This window comes from Dromiciops gliroides, chromosome 3, assembly GCF_019393635.1.
Source record: "Dromiciops gliroides isolate mDroGli1 chromosome 3, mDroGli1.pri, whole genome shotgun sequence".
Classification (NCBI taxonomy): Eukaryota; Metazoa; Chordata; class Mammalia; order Microbiotheria; family Microbiotheriidae; genus Dromiciops; species Dromiciops gliroides.
Genome location: NC_057863.1, coordinates 604,483,758 through 604,498,700, shown reverse-complemented (window position 1 = coordinate 604,498,700; position 14,943 = coordinate 604,483,758). Strand labels below are relative to the sequence as shown.

General features: G+C 42.0%; 1 protein-coding gene across 1 annotated transcript in view; it reads left to right on the top strand.

Moving 5' to 3' along the window:
* The window catches only part of SMPDL3B (sphingomyelin phosphodiesterase acid like 3B), a 31,869-nt gene that overhangs the window by 1,166 nt on the left and 15,760 nt on the right, over positions 1 to 14,943 (top strand). The window contains exons 2-4 of the mRNA XM_043993110.1: positions 5,168 to 5,528; positions 12,514 to 12,727; positions 14,637 to 14,734. Coding sequence (XP_043849045.1) covers positions 5,468 to 5,528; positions 12,514 to 12,727; positions 14,637 to 14,734 — 373 coding nt within the window. The 5' untranslated portion in view covers positions 5,168 to 5,467. The remainder of the gene's footprint in view (positions 1 to 5,167; positions 5,529 to 12,513; positions 12,728 to 14,636; positions 14,735 to 14,943) is intronic.

Sequence of the window (14,943 nt, the reverse complement as noted above, 5' to 3'; positions counted from 1 at the left end):
TCTTCCTAAATTCAAATTTGGGCTCATGCACTTACTAGATGTGTGACTCTGGGCAGGTCACTTAACTCTGCCTCAGCTTTTCATCTGTAAAATGAGCTGGAGAAGGAATCTTTGCCAAGAAAACCCCAAGGGGGTCCAATAAACAGACACGACTGAAACAACTCAACAACAACAAAATGTGTGTATACCAGGTAAACTTTGGAATTTATTTCCTTCAATATCTAATTTAGGGTATGGAGAGGTTTACTGAAAGCCAAGAGTAATGGGAACCAAAAAAGGTTGGGAACCCCTGCTCCAGATCATGCCCTCTCTCTCATTTCTTGCCTTATTCCATGCTGCCTGCCTAACAAAGCTGTTCAGGTCTTTGCTGTTTTGTCTGAGCCTGCCTGAAGATGTTTGGCTAGTTGACTTTTGGAACTGGAATATTCTTCCTCCTCACCCTCTGTCTTAGAGAATCCCTAGCTTTCTTCCAAGGCCAATTCAAGTGCCCCTTCCTAGAGGAGGCCTTTCTTGATGCCCTAAGGTCTTTGTTTGTTTTTGTTTTTGTTTTTAAGATCTTTTATTTTTTTGTGGGGCAATGAGGGTTAAGTGACTTGCCCAGGGTCACACAGTTGGTGTCAAGTATCTGAGGCCAAATTTGAACTCTGGTCCTCCTGAATCCAAGGCCAGTGCTTTATCCACCGCACCACCTAGCTGTGCACCCCCCTCCCCAGGTCTTAATAATCTCTCCCTCCTGAAATTACATTATTTGTTTTTAGTAATTCTCTTATTTATTTATGTTTATCATTCTTTTCTTGTTGTGAGTTCCACATTTTCTCCCTCTCCTACCCATTGATACCCATTATACATGTGAAGTAATACAAAACGTTAAAATTACTTTGTATATATTTATATTATCTTTGTATAGGTCACACCTTCCCCTTCCTCCCCTGCACCCCCACCCTCAGATCCCTTGAGGGTAGGGACTATTTTTGTCTTGATGTCCTCAACACCTGGCACAGTGCCTTCTATGTACTATGCACTTATATATGCTTCTCAAATCCAATTTGTTATTGAATCCTCAATAAACCTCCTTTCCCTCATGCTGTCTTCCTAAGCTATTGTCCTATATCTCTTCTCCTTTCACTGCCAAACTCTTAGAATTATGTACATTCTCTGACTCCATTTCTATCCTACTCACTTTTTTTTTTTTAGTGAGGCAATTGGGGTTAAGTGACTTGCCCAGGGTCACACAGCTAGTTAGTGTCAAGTGTCTGAGGCTGGATTTGAACTCAGGTACTCCTGAATCCAGGGCCGGTGCTCTATCCACTGCGCCACCTAGCTGCCCCTATCCTACTCACTTTTAAATCCCTTAAAATAGATTCCTCACCCCACCACTCTTCAGAGATTTTTTTGTCTGGCATTTACCAAGGATCTCTCTGACAGCAAATCTGATGATGTGGTCTTATATCCTTCTTGACCTCTGTTGTCTTTGACCACCCCACCCTCTTCTCCCCAGGCTCTCATGTCACCATTGTATTCTTATTTGTGTACTTATATTCCTTTGTTAGATCATCATTTATCTCTTCCTTTCCTGGTATGGGTGGCTCTCTTACTACATATTTTCTTTTTTCTTTTCTTTTCTTTTTTTTGGTGAGACAGTTGGGGTTAAGTGACTTGCCCAGGGTCACACAGCTAGTCAGTGTTAAATGTCTGAGGCCGGATTTTGGGTCCTCCTGAATCCAGGGCTGGTGCTCTATCCACTGTGTCACCTAGCTGCCCCCTATATATTTTCTTTCTTGAAGATTTCCTCTATTTTCATGGGGTCAAGTATCATTTCTAATCAGATGATTCCTAAATCCAGTTTCAGTTTTTCTCCTGAGGCAACCACTCATTGCCATCTGCCTGCTAGATAGTATTTCCTAAGTATCCATAGGCATCTTAAACTTGTATGTCTAAAACTCAATTCATAATTTCCCACTTCCTCATGCCTAAACTTATCCCTCCTCTGAACTTTCCTGTTTTTCTTGAGGGAACTGCTATTTTCCTAGTCACCTAGGATCATAGCCTCAGATTCATTCTTTAATGACTTCATATTCAGTGTCCCAGTAAAAATCTGTGATCCAGAGAAATTGAGGTACAGAGTTCCAAGCATGATCGATTTATTAGCAAAGCTAGCAATTGCTAACAAATGGGATCCAAGACTCCTCAGTAACCAAAAACTGACAGGCAGAGGTAGCTAAAGTAGTACAAATATTACATAGGATGCAAAAAATAGACCATAATGCAAATTACATTAGAAGCAAAGAGCAGAAGTGGAGTTTGGGTTATCATTGGTCTGACTCAAAGGGTAATTTCCATAACCTGTCAAAGGGTAAACAAAGCCTCTGGAAAGTCCTGTGGTCAGCAAAGTTCATGCATTAGAATTTTTGTGGTTGCATTTAAGCCCTTAAGAATAGGGATGTTAGGGGGCAACTAGGTGGCGCAGTGGATAAAGCACCGGCCCTGGAGTCAGGAGTACCTGAGTTCAAATCCAGCCTCAGACACTTGACACTTACTAGCTGTGTGACCCTGGGCAAGTCACTTAACCCCAATTGCCTCACTAAAAAAAAAAAAAAAAAAAGAATAGGGATGTTAATAATAATAGTATAATAATCTTATAGCTTTTTTTTTTAAGTGAGGCAATTGGGGTTAAGTGACTTGCCCAGGGTCACACAGCTAGTAAGTGTTAAGTGTCTGAGGTCGAATTTGAACTCAGGTACTCCTGACTCCAGGGCCAGTGCTCTATGCACTGCGCCACCTAGCTGCCCCCAATCTTATAGCTTTTACTAAGAGGGGCTAGTTTGAATCCAACAAGGCCCATACGGTCAACTCTGAATTTGAGTTACAAATATTGATTCTGTAATGATTGGAATGACGCCACCTGCTGGAGACTTACTGTAGAAGAGTTCTGCCCATGAAGTGAAGGTCTTTGAGGGCAAGACCAGGAGTCAGGAAGTGACTTGGGCTAGTGGGAGGAGGAAGGAAGAGACTGGCGCTCAGTCTCAGTCTCTTTCCTCTGGACTCTGGTGGAGAAGGGAGCTAGAAATGTGCTCTCCCTTTAATAGATAGAAATCTAGGCCTTTCTCTCTCTCTTTATCAAATTCTTATTCTCCTTAATAAATGCTTAAAAGTCTAACTCTTGCTAAAGCTTATAATTTATTGGCGACCACTCATTAGATATTTTAGACAGTTTAGCTAGAATTTTAGCCCTTAACAATTCTGATTAGAGACACTGACTAGATACAATTCTCAATAATTAATTATGGAATATCAATTTTCATATTTCACACTCTCCCTTTGATTCTTTGGAGACACAGCTCAAATGAATCACTATTTGTAAACCAAATTAATATCATTAGGAAAGATCAAATGATCAACATCCACTGGAATTAAATTAACAATGGGGAAACTATAGGTATATATAGTCAGAAATATCATGAACCATGAACCATAGAAAATTATAACTACATACAGTTCTTTATATAAAGCCAGAAAAGAACCATGAGTCCGAGGGTTATGTATGCCCCCGTCTCCTAATCAGGAAAACATATAAGAGGACCTGGAATGGGGATCCCATCATAAGCTAGATGAACCTTTTTTTTTTTCAGGGCAATGAGGGTTAAGTGACTTGCCCAGGGTCACACAGCTAGTAAGTATCAAGTGCCTGAGGCCGGATTTGAACTCAGGTACTCCTGAATCCAGGGCCAGTGCTTTATCCTCTGCACCACCTAACTGCCCCCAGTAGGTGAACCTCTTTTTACTAGAGAGTTAATTAGAGTTAACTTCTACCAGGAAGGAGGAGGTGGCATTGGCTATTTGAAAGCTGGATTTTGTTTATGCCACCAAGCTCCAAGGTTTCTAGGAACTGTCTTTCCTTTGTAAACATCCCTTACTTATATTAGGGATTAGAATATTGGATATATTGTTCTCACATGTAACAGTAATGTATCCAAGTATAGAAGCCCACACATAACCTATATCTATTGCTTACTGCCTCAGGGAGGGGGCGGGAATGGGAGGGAGGAATAGAATTTGGAACTCAAAACTTTAAATAAAAATGGTTTTTAAAGTGGACAAAAAAGATAAAGAATGTATAGAAGAGAAGGAAGTTTAGTGGAAAGCACAGGAAAACAGGACAATTTTGGAAGTAAAAAAACATATGAAGGAATTGTGGAATTGAATGAACCACTCTGACTCCATCTTGTGGCTCAGTTCTGGAGCTAGCTCCAGTTCCCTTTCTATTCAATGATGAGTCTAGTTCAACTTCTGTCTTGTGAGAAAACTTTATTCAATTATGGGAACTGGAAAAAAACTTTATTGCCTTGTTTGAACATAGCCCTGTATGGCTGGAAAGTTGAACCACCTCTACCTGCTGTTTAGAGACCCTTAACTAAGGACATAGGTTATGCTGACCAGAAACTCAGTCAGCTCCAAAGATTGATGCAAGAAGATTTCACACAGTTATACATCTCAAGCAGCCCATATGTCTTATCTGAAAACTGGCCTGTACTGATCAATCAGTTGTTTCTATGTTCCTTTGATTGTTTATAATACTTGGAGGGAGCAGGACACCTCTTTTTCTTGGGAAGCCCCTAGAAATCAGATTACCTAATTTTGTATCCTGCTTATTGTTATTTTTTAATGCATAAAAATCCATCTCACCCTGTATTCAGGATCCAGTGCCAAGCTGAGGAGGCTTGGTTCTGATTTGTAATGCAAATGGCATGCATTTCAATAAGCTCAGAAGCTCAAACCTTTGTTTCCTCTATCATTTCTTTCACTTCCCATATATAACTCATAGCCTTGTAATTTAACAGCATTGAGATCAAAAGGGGAAGTAACTTGTCCTAACTAAATAAATAGATAAAAAAGAAAATCATTCTTGTCATGAGCTTAGATATATTATGCAATCTGGAAGCCATAACAATACTCAACATTTATATAGTGCTCACTGTGCTAAGTAGTTTGCAATCCTGTTATTGTCCCAACAAGTCTCAGAAGTGGGTGTCATTATTTATTGTCACCTTTACTTAGAATGAAGGTTGAGGGGAAGTAACCTTGGTCATCATTATAAGTCACATAACTAATACTGAGGATTTCTGTGGGTGATTTTAACTGCCGTGTACTTGGTTTATGCATTTTTCAGAAATTTTGCCTTTGGAATAACCGGAAGAACAAGCCGTACTGTGGTACAAAATACAAAGTCCCTTTTCCTTTGAATTCTCTGCCTTCCTTGCTTACCCATTCTATCCAGCCCAGTACACACCCTACTGGTTAAACAAGAGTTCCCCAATCAGTGGCCACATTCAGAGTACCAGGAACTGAGCAGAAAGTTGTGCTTCTCATCCAGGACTGGCTGACTAGTTTCACAACCTCCAGAGTGAACTTAGATCCAAGACCTGAAAAGATCCTAGAAAAGTGAAAGACTTTCAGAGAATTTGAAAGCATGAGATGGCTGAAGCTTCTGCTTTTCCTGTTATGCTGGAGAGTGACCGGGGCTATTCCAGGTAATACAGTAGCTGGATTGTGATCTTTCACTTTCACTTGTACAGTTAATCCATCACTTCTCTCTCATGGGAAACTGCCTTCTTAGGCTGCTTCCCAGAATAGGAGTACTTAAGAATACTGGAGCCAATGATAAATTTAGAAAGAGGCAGAGTTCCCAAGTCGAAAAGCTAGGAGGAAGAATATTGCGTTTGGAAATTGTGCTGCCCCCAAATCTTCCTCTGATGCCTCATTGTGGTATGGAAGTGACCTTAGGTTCTCTCCCATGCTATTGCAGTGAAAGACAAGCTCCGGCAAGCCGGGAAAGCTTCTAGTTGTCAAAAAACCAGTTGGGCTGACTTCTTTGAAGGCCAGCAGGTAAAGGTAATGAATGTTTGCGGGGGTTTCAACCATGTCAACTCAAGAAACCATTCGCTGGGGTAAGGAAGGATTATGGCTTATATTGATGAAGGGAATATCCCCATAGGGAAAAGAAATAGGAATCTTTTTTTATTTGATTTGATTTTTCAATTTTTTTTATCTTAAAAGAAATTATGAATCTTTTGAAGAATTGAGGAAGTATCTAGAACTGATGGGTCCCATGACTTGGAGAGAAAAGGAAGGTTGATTAGTGATGGTGTCTGTTGACCTGGAGGCTAGGGAGCAAGGAGACAGCTAGCTGTGGGAGTGAAAAACAATGAGCAAAACCCCAGAGCTTTGTTACTGAGAACAGAAAGGAAGGTATTTAGGGAGGTTATTAGTCAAATGCTGTCAGGTTGAAGAGTCAGGATGGAGGTGGGTAATGTGTTTTGCTCAGATGCAGAAGGCAGTAGGAAAGGTTGTTTGTGGAGCTTTCTGACTTTGAACCTGATTTATAGGTTAATTCATGGGTCAAAGGTTCGTAAAATATGATCCACAAATTCCCCCACCCCACCCCACCCCCTGAAGAGGTCTCTGAGATCTTTTCAGGAGGCCTGTAAGGTTCAAACTATTTTCATAATAATTCTAAGATGTTATTTTCCTATTAAAACTTCTCTCTGGGGGCAGCTAGGTGGCACAGCGGATGGAGCACCAGCCCTGGAGTCAGGAGTACCTGAGTTCAAATCCGGTCTCAGACACTTAACACTTACTAGCTGTGTGACCCTGGGCAAGTCACTTAACCCCAATTGCCTCACTAAAAAAAACCAAAAAACAAAAAACTTCTCTTCCAACTACATTAGTTGTGTGAGGCGGGATATTCATGTGTTTCAGCCAAAACAACATATTACAACAGATCAAATACGGAAACAAATCATTAAGACAGATGTTAGAGATATGTAAAATGATATCACTCTGCTCACTGTTGTTTTTTTCCAGAAAATATGGTTATTTTACGTTCTTTCTGTTAACATATAATTGACTTGTTATTTTTATTTTCTTCTTCTTCTTCTTTTTTTTTTTTAGTGAGGCCATTGGGGTTAAGTGACTTGCCCAGGGTCACACAGCTAGTAAGTGTTAAGTGTCTGAGGCCGGATTTGAACTCAGGTACTCCTGAATCCAGGGCCGGTGCTCTATCCACTGCGCCATCTAGCTGCCCCTTGTTATTTTTATTTTAAATGAATGAACAAATATTTAAAAATATATCCACTTAAAATTTTAATGCAGTAAATAGTAATACTTGTAATCCGCATCAACAAAAGATCTTTGGGGTCCTTAATAAATTGAGTGTATATATAGGTGTCTCAATGGATAAAGCACCGGTCCTGGATTCAGGAGGACCTGAATTCAAATCCAACTTCAGACACTTGACACTTACTAGCTCTGTGACCCTGAACAAGTCACTTAACCCTCACTGCCCCACCCCCAGCCCCCCAAAATACTAAACAGCTAGGTGGTGCAGTGGATAGAGCAGTGGCCTTGAACTTGGGAAGATCTGAGTTCAAATCTCACCTCAGACATTTACTAGCTGTGTGACCTTGGGCAAGTCACTTAACCCCAATTGCCTTAAACATCCAGGGCCATGAGTAGTCCTGATGTATAGCTCACCATTGGACCCAGAGGGCTCTGGAGGAGCAAGTAAGGTTGGTGAGCTTGCACAGCCCTCCCTCCCTTAAAAAAAACAAATCCAATTCCATGCACCCAGTGTTATGGTCCTCTTCGGGAATGAAGGACAAACAACAATAGCTGCTAAGCAACCAAAGGAAAAACTGAATCACTGCTGTCTTCTCACCCATTCAGCTCCTACACCTCCCCTTGAGGTCAGTCTCTTAGGAAAAGAAGTCAGTCTCTTCAGTTCAGAGATCCTTGTTTTCTTTATTTTTAAAATTTTTTTTGCAGGACAATGAGGGTTAAGTGACTTGCTCAGGGTCACACAGCTAGTAAGTGTCAAATATCTGAGGCTGGATTTGAATTCAGGTCCTCCTGAATCCAGGGCTGGTGCTTTATCTACTGTGCCATTTAACTGTTCCCCCTTGTTTTCTTTAGAGACACTTCCCCCTTGTGTTTCTCTGGCACCTTGGCAGCATGTGTAGGGCCGAGTGTGGGGAAGACATTGACAGATTACTGGGTCAGAGCTTGGAAGGACCTTGACCCTTCCTTCTTCCCTTTATTCCACTCCACATACTCTGTGGTCCAGCTACACTGGCCTTCATGCTGGTCCTTGCCCACAACAATGCAGCTCTGCCTCTTCTCTGGTTGTCCCATGCCTGCAATGCTTTCCCTCCCCACCTCTACCTTTTGGCTTCTCTGGCTTTCTTCAAGATTCACATCAAATCCCACATTAGTCAAAAGACCTTTTCTAGACCTCCCCTTCTTCCCTCTTCCCCCTACTGCTTGTGGCTTCCCTGGAAATTACTTTCCATCCATTTACGAGAGAGAGAGAGAGAGAAATAGATACAGTAAAGGTTGTAGTAAGCACTATATAAATGTCAGCTACGATTTTGTGATTGGTCAGTTGTTTTCAATCATGTCTGGCTCTCCATGATCCCATTTGGGGATTTGGGGTTTTCTTGGCAGACATATTGGACTGGTTTGCCATTTCCTTCTCCAGCTCATTTTACAGATGAGGAAACTGAGGCAAACAAGGTAAAGTGACTTGCCCAGGGTCATATAGCTAGTAAGTGTTTGAGGCCAGTTTTGAACTCAGGAAGATGAGTCTTCTGTACTATCTACTATACCACCTAGCTGCCCCAGGATTGATAGATCTAGAGATATAGATATATCTATCTATATATAGGTATTATATATGGATGGAAGGGTTTTTTAATATATATATTTATAATATGTATATAAATATATGTCTATAGAAAGAAATTTTGTGTTACATAGATGTTATATGTACATGTATGTACATATACATATATATTTATATCACATAGCTGTTTGCATTTTTCTCCCCCTTTAGAATATGAGCTCCTTGAAGGTATTTTTTGCTTTTTTTGTGTGTCCCCAGTTCTTACTTAGTATGGTGCCTAGAACCTGGTAAGCTCTTAATAAATGTTTGTTGACTGACTACTGAGCCCCAGTCTGGGGGGCCATGATCCACCCAAAATTATCCAGATAGTGTTGGAGCCCAAACTAGGTTCAGGTCTCAAATCTCAAATTTATTTCTCCTAGGGATCCTAGTCACCTCCTCTCCTAGAACAGCTAGGGGGACATACATAATCACTTGAGATACAATTTGGGGCAGGGCAGGGCATTGAGGGTAAGTGATTTGCCCAGGGTCACACAGCTAGTAAGTGTGTCAAGTGTCTGAGGCCGAATTTGAACTCAGGTCCTCCTGAATCCAGGGCCAGTGCTTTATCCACTACGCCACCTAGCTGCCCCCAATTTCTAATATGACAAATATTGATAAGGATAACCCAAATAAATATATAGTCAAGAGCCCCATAACTGAGTTATGCAAACCCCGCTGGGCTGTTTCTGAGAGATTTCCCAAAAGAAGAGATGGGGTAGAGCTTCCAGCCTAGCTGTCAGTGGGAGCAGCCTGCTATGACTGTGACTCAGATTGAGAGAGAGAAAGAGAGAGAGGCAGCCCCTTGATAAATATAGACTTGGGAATCATCTGCAGAGGGTGAAAGGAAGTGATCTCATGCTATCCTGTCTCCTCTAGCACCCTGCCCCCTTTGCATCATCATCCCCATTCTCTTATTTTTTAGGGTAGTTGTGGGGATAAAATGAGATATTTGTAAAGCATTTAGCATAGTGCCTGTCACATAGGCTGGCCTTTATCATTGGCATTGGCATCACCACCACCACCACCACCACCATCATCATCTTGCTTACCTTCAATCTCTCCATGACTGCTGGCTACTTTCCCATTGCCTACAGACATGCTTATGCCTCTTCTCATCACAGCCTCAAAACCCCCTCACTTCATCCATCCAAATTGCCAAGGATCATTTTTGTTGTTGTTCACTGGTTTTTCAGTTGTACTCAACTCCCATTTGGGATTTTTTAGCAGTTACTGGAATAGTTTGCCATTTCCTTCTCCAGCTCATTTTATAGATGAGAAAACTGAGGGAAACAGGGTAAGTGACTTGCCCAGGGTCATACAGCTAGTAAGTGTCTGAGGCCAAATTTGAATTCAGATTCTCTTGACTCCAAGGCCAGCGTTTTAGCCACTGTGCCATGTAGCTACCCATGTCAAGGATCACAGGATCATGGAATTTAAAACTGTAAGGGCCCTTAGAAGTTTTCCAGTTCATAGGATCCTAACTTAAGCCCCTTCTCCCACCCTTTTTTTTTTTTTGAGGCAATTGAGGTTAAGTGACTTGCCCAGGGTCACACAGCTAGTAAGTGTTAAGTGTCTGAGGTCAAATTTGAACTCAGGTCCTCCTGACTCCAGGGCTGGTGCTTTATCCACTGTGTCATCTAGCCGCCCCCCTCCCACCTTCATTTTAAACATAAGGAGAATGAGCCCCAGAGAGGATAATTGATTTGCCCAAGATCTGGGATTCCAACCTCTGTCCTCTGACTCAAAATTTAGTTCTCATGCCGTGATACCACAGATCATAAATTAGTAGGAACCTTAAGGACCCTTCCTTTTCAAGACTACATTCCATTACTTTGTATTTATCGTATGCTTACAGATTTACCAAACACAAACCTTGTTTTTACTTTGTATTCCTATCTCTTTGTCTATTTGTCTAGCATAAATTAAGTGCTTAATAAACCAAACCTCCTAAAGCACTCGGCTTTGGAATTTCTGTTCTGGGATTGTGTCCTGTTGATCTTGAATGTCAGGACACAAACTCACCAGCCCATTATATCTGGCAGATTCCAGATCACCCACCCTGCCTGACCCTGGCTATGCCATCTGCCCAGTGGCCACCTCTTAGACTGGGTATAGTAAGCAAAGTAACATCACTGTTGTTTCTGGAAAGAGCATTACAGTCAGCCTGCCCCATAGCTCCACTTCCCATCCTTGTGACTTCCCAGACCACAGCACCCCCCTATGGCCACCTGGGTGTATTGTCTCCTACTGTTAGAATATAAACTCCTAAAAAGAAAAAGAAAAGAAAAGAAAAAAAAATTTTTTAAAGAAAAAAAGAATGTAAACTCCTAAAGGACAAAGGCTATTCCTCTTTCGTATTTGAATCCCCAGCACTTATCAGTGCCTGATACAAAGTAAACATAATAAATATTTTTTCGTCATATGAACTATGTAAAAAATGGGCGTAGTGTTTATGTAGCGTGTGAGGCATATCCTTAACACTGAGATATGGAGAACCCTAGAATACCAAGTTCAAAGTACACACAGGTCTATATTCACTCAAAAATCGTGAGTCCCCACCCACGTGTTTACTTTTTAGTGGCAGCAAGGTGACACAATAGAGAGATAGACTTGGAATCTGGAAGGCCTGATTTCAAATTCATCCTCAGATACTTATGAGCCATATGGGCCTGGATAAATAATTTAACCTCTATCTTCCTCAGTTCCCTCATGTATAAAATGTGGATAATAATAGCACCTCCCTCACAGGATTGTTGTAAGAATTAAATAAGATATTTGTAAAGTGCTAGTAAGTGTTTAACAACTAACTGGCTCTCCAAAAAAATAAAAAAATACACATGACAGACCTAAGTAATTGGCATTACTAACATTTTATCTATCTTTTTTTGGTGGGGCAATGAGGGTTAAGTGACTTGCCCAGGGTCACACAGCTAGTAAGTGTCAAGTGTCTGAGTCCGGATTTGAACTCAGGTCCTCCTGAATTCAGGACCAGTGCTTTATCCACTGTGCTACCTAGCTGCCCCCTCTATCATTTTAAGTCTAGACAATGACAAAATAATATATAAATGCCTGATTTGTATGTTTGCTCATTTCCAGGGTATAACTGTTCACACTGAAAATTTAACAATCAGCTCTCAGTAGCATAAGCTATCCAACGATACAGTTCTCACTTTATGTAGAAGGACAGGTCAGGAGACCTTTAGTAAAGTGATTTTTGTGTAATGTGAATTTGCTTCCAGATGTAGGGAAGGAGGGAGACAGGAAGGAAGCCACAGTGTGTGTGTGTGTGTGTGTGTGTGTGTGTGTGTGTGTGTGTACGTGTGTGTGTGTGTGTATGTGACACTAAGAGAGAGGGGGGGGTGGTATGTGAGCAAGCAAGTGCTAGCTTGCGAGCATGGGCTGGTACAGGGTTCAAGGAAATGTTGGGGCTGAGGGCAGATGGAGGAAAAATAGACACATGGAGGCTGGTGGGGCCCATGGAAGAGTAGAGCAAAAGTCTCCTTTTGGTGGGAGGTTTCAAGACAAACCCCCTGGGGTATAGTACTGTACGGTAAAGTTAACATAGGTGTTTTTTTGGTATGCAGAATTCTTTACATAAAGTCGGATTTCCTGGGAATTTATGTCAAGTGAGAACTGTCTTTATGTGAATGCCATATCAGTCCCAGCATGCATGTGTGCACAGACAGACCCATTCCTACACAGGCATGCATTCCTTCCTTCCTTCCTTCATGGATGTAGTCATACTTGGGGAAGGAGGAGGACAGGCAATAAGATGCTGATTTTATCTCCCACAGGTCAGTTTTGGCACATCTCAGACCTGCACCTGGACCCTGACTATAAGGCCTCCCAGGATCCCCTCCAAGTGTGTCCATCAGCAGGTTCCCAGCCAGTACCCAATGCAGGTGTGTGGGGAAATTACCTTTGTGATGCTCCCTGGATCCTCATCAACTCTTCCATTTATGCCATGAAGGCAATCTTGCCCAGCCCGGACTTCATTCTCTGGACCGGGTGAGTACCTGTCCCTAAACAGAAATGCTGAACTCACCATCTTGGTTTGGAGCCTTAGCAACACAGCTTCAGTGTGTTAGAGTCAGAGGGACCTTTTGTTCCTGTCTTGTGTAAGGTCTCAATGACTATCTCGGCTTCAGTTCAGTGTAGCCCTCACTAAGAACCTACTGAACAATAAAGAATTATTTATTAAGCAACTACTACGTGCCAGACACTGTACTAAGCACTAGGGATACAAAAAAGAGCCAAAAGACAGTCCTTGCCCTCAAGGAGCTTATAATCTAATGGGAGACACAACATGAAAACAAGTTTTTATGAAGTAGTCTACATGAAGGATAAATAGGAAGTAATTAACAGCGAGAAGACACTGCTAAGTTAGACAAAATGAGAATTAAAAGTAGCATGCTGGGGCAGCTAGGTGGCGCAGTGGATAGAGCACCATCCCTGGAGTCAGGAGTACCTGAGTTAAAATTCGGCCTCAGACACTTAACACTTACTAGCTGTGTGACCCGGGGCAAGTCACTTAACCCCAATTGCCTCACTAAAAAAAAAGAAAAGAAAAGAAAAAAAAAAATGGAGCCAGAGTTCTTTTACCCCTAACCTGGTAATCATCTTGAATTAGTTATCAGAAGTTTCAGCTAAATTCCATACTCTAAGATTTCCTTACAAATAAAATGGGCATGCTGGAGCCAAACATAATCAGAATTTTAAAACTCTCATAATAATTTTATGCATTTAAAAATCTTATTCTAAGAAGGGATCCATAGGCTTTCCCAGATTACTACCAGAGGGGCCTGCCACACCAAAAAGGTTAAAAAGGTTTGTTCTATGATTTTGTGGGAGATGTTATAGTTTTGAAGCTGGAGAGAACCCCTAGAGATAATCTATCTCAAACCCTTCATTTTACAGAAGAGGAAACCAAGGCCCATTGGGGGGGAATGGCTCAAGGGAAGCTAGATGGCGCAGTGGATAAAGCACTGGCCCTGGATTCAGGAGGACCTAAGTTCAAACCCGGCCTCAGACACTTGACATGTACTAGCTGTGTGACCCTGGGCAAGTCACTTAACCCTCATTGTCCAGCCTCCCCCCCAACCCCCCCAAAAAAACCATACACAACAATAATGAGTGGCAGAACCAAGTTTACAACCCAGGTCTCCTGACCTGTACCACCTCTGCAGGGTCCCACTGGACATGGGTAGTTTTTTCTGACAACAGAATCAGGCCCTAGAAGGTAGAGAAGATCTCATTTCACACAAGCCTTTGGAACTTTGCATACTCCAAGAAATAAAGAAATTGTCATGGATTCTTGTTTCCTAGTGATCCAGTGTGGTCCTTTGATTTTGTCTGATTACATGTCTGGGCAGGCGACTGCCTCATCTTGTCCGATGCCAGTATAGTCTTGAAGGTGTATATTCAGATTGATTAGGGCAGTTCCCTGGTTTGCCTGAGGTGGACTTGAGAAATCAGCTTGGTTTTAGAGTGGAGAGTCAAAATGATATGGGGAAAAATAAAAACCTCCTCATTAGAGTGGAGGCAGGGATTGTTTTTGCTTTTCTTTGTGTTCTGATTGCTTAGCACAGGACTTGGCACATCCTAGGCACTCAATAAATGATTGTTGTTATTGTTGGTGGTGTCCAGGACACAGGAGGAGAGGAGAGAGAGGCCATGGGAATTGCTGAGGCCGCTCTAACATTCCTGAGGGTGATTCCTCACCCACAGAGTCCTGAGTTGAGGCTGGATTCCTGAGATTCTGGAGGCTAAGGCTGGTATGCCCCTGGAGTTTTCTCCTCTGAATCAATGAACCCTAGTTGAGTATGTCTGACACATCTGTTATCTCAGGCTCCCCATCCTTTCCATAGAAATGCTGCCCTCTCCCTCGTCTTACTTCTGCACTGCTGTGACTTTGCAGTGATGACACCCCTCATGTCCCTAACGAGAAACTGGGAGAAGAAGCCGTGTTGGAAATAGTGAAACGCTTGACGGACCTCATTCAGTCAGTATTCCCAGGTATGTTTCAACCAATTAATGAATGATTTCTTATTGACGACAGGGGTTGGTTTTGCACACCAGCTGCATGGTTCATGGACCTGTGATTCATTAGGGTGGGCACCTCTTCCTCCAGGGCACATGCCCAGGCCATTTTCATGACTTGTTGTGGCCAAAATATGTGCGCATGTGTATACATGTGTGTATATGTATGTATCCATCCATCCATC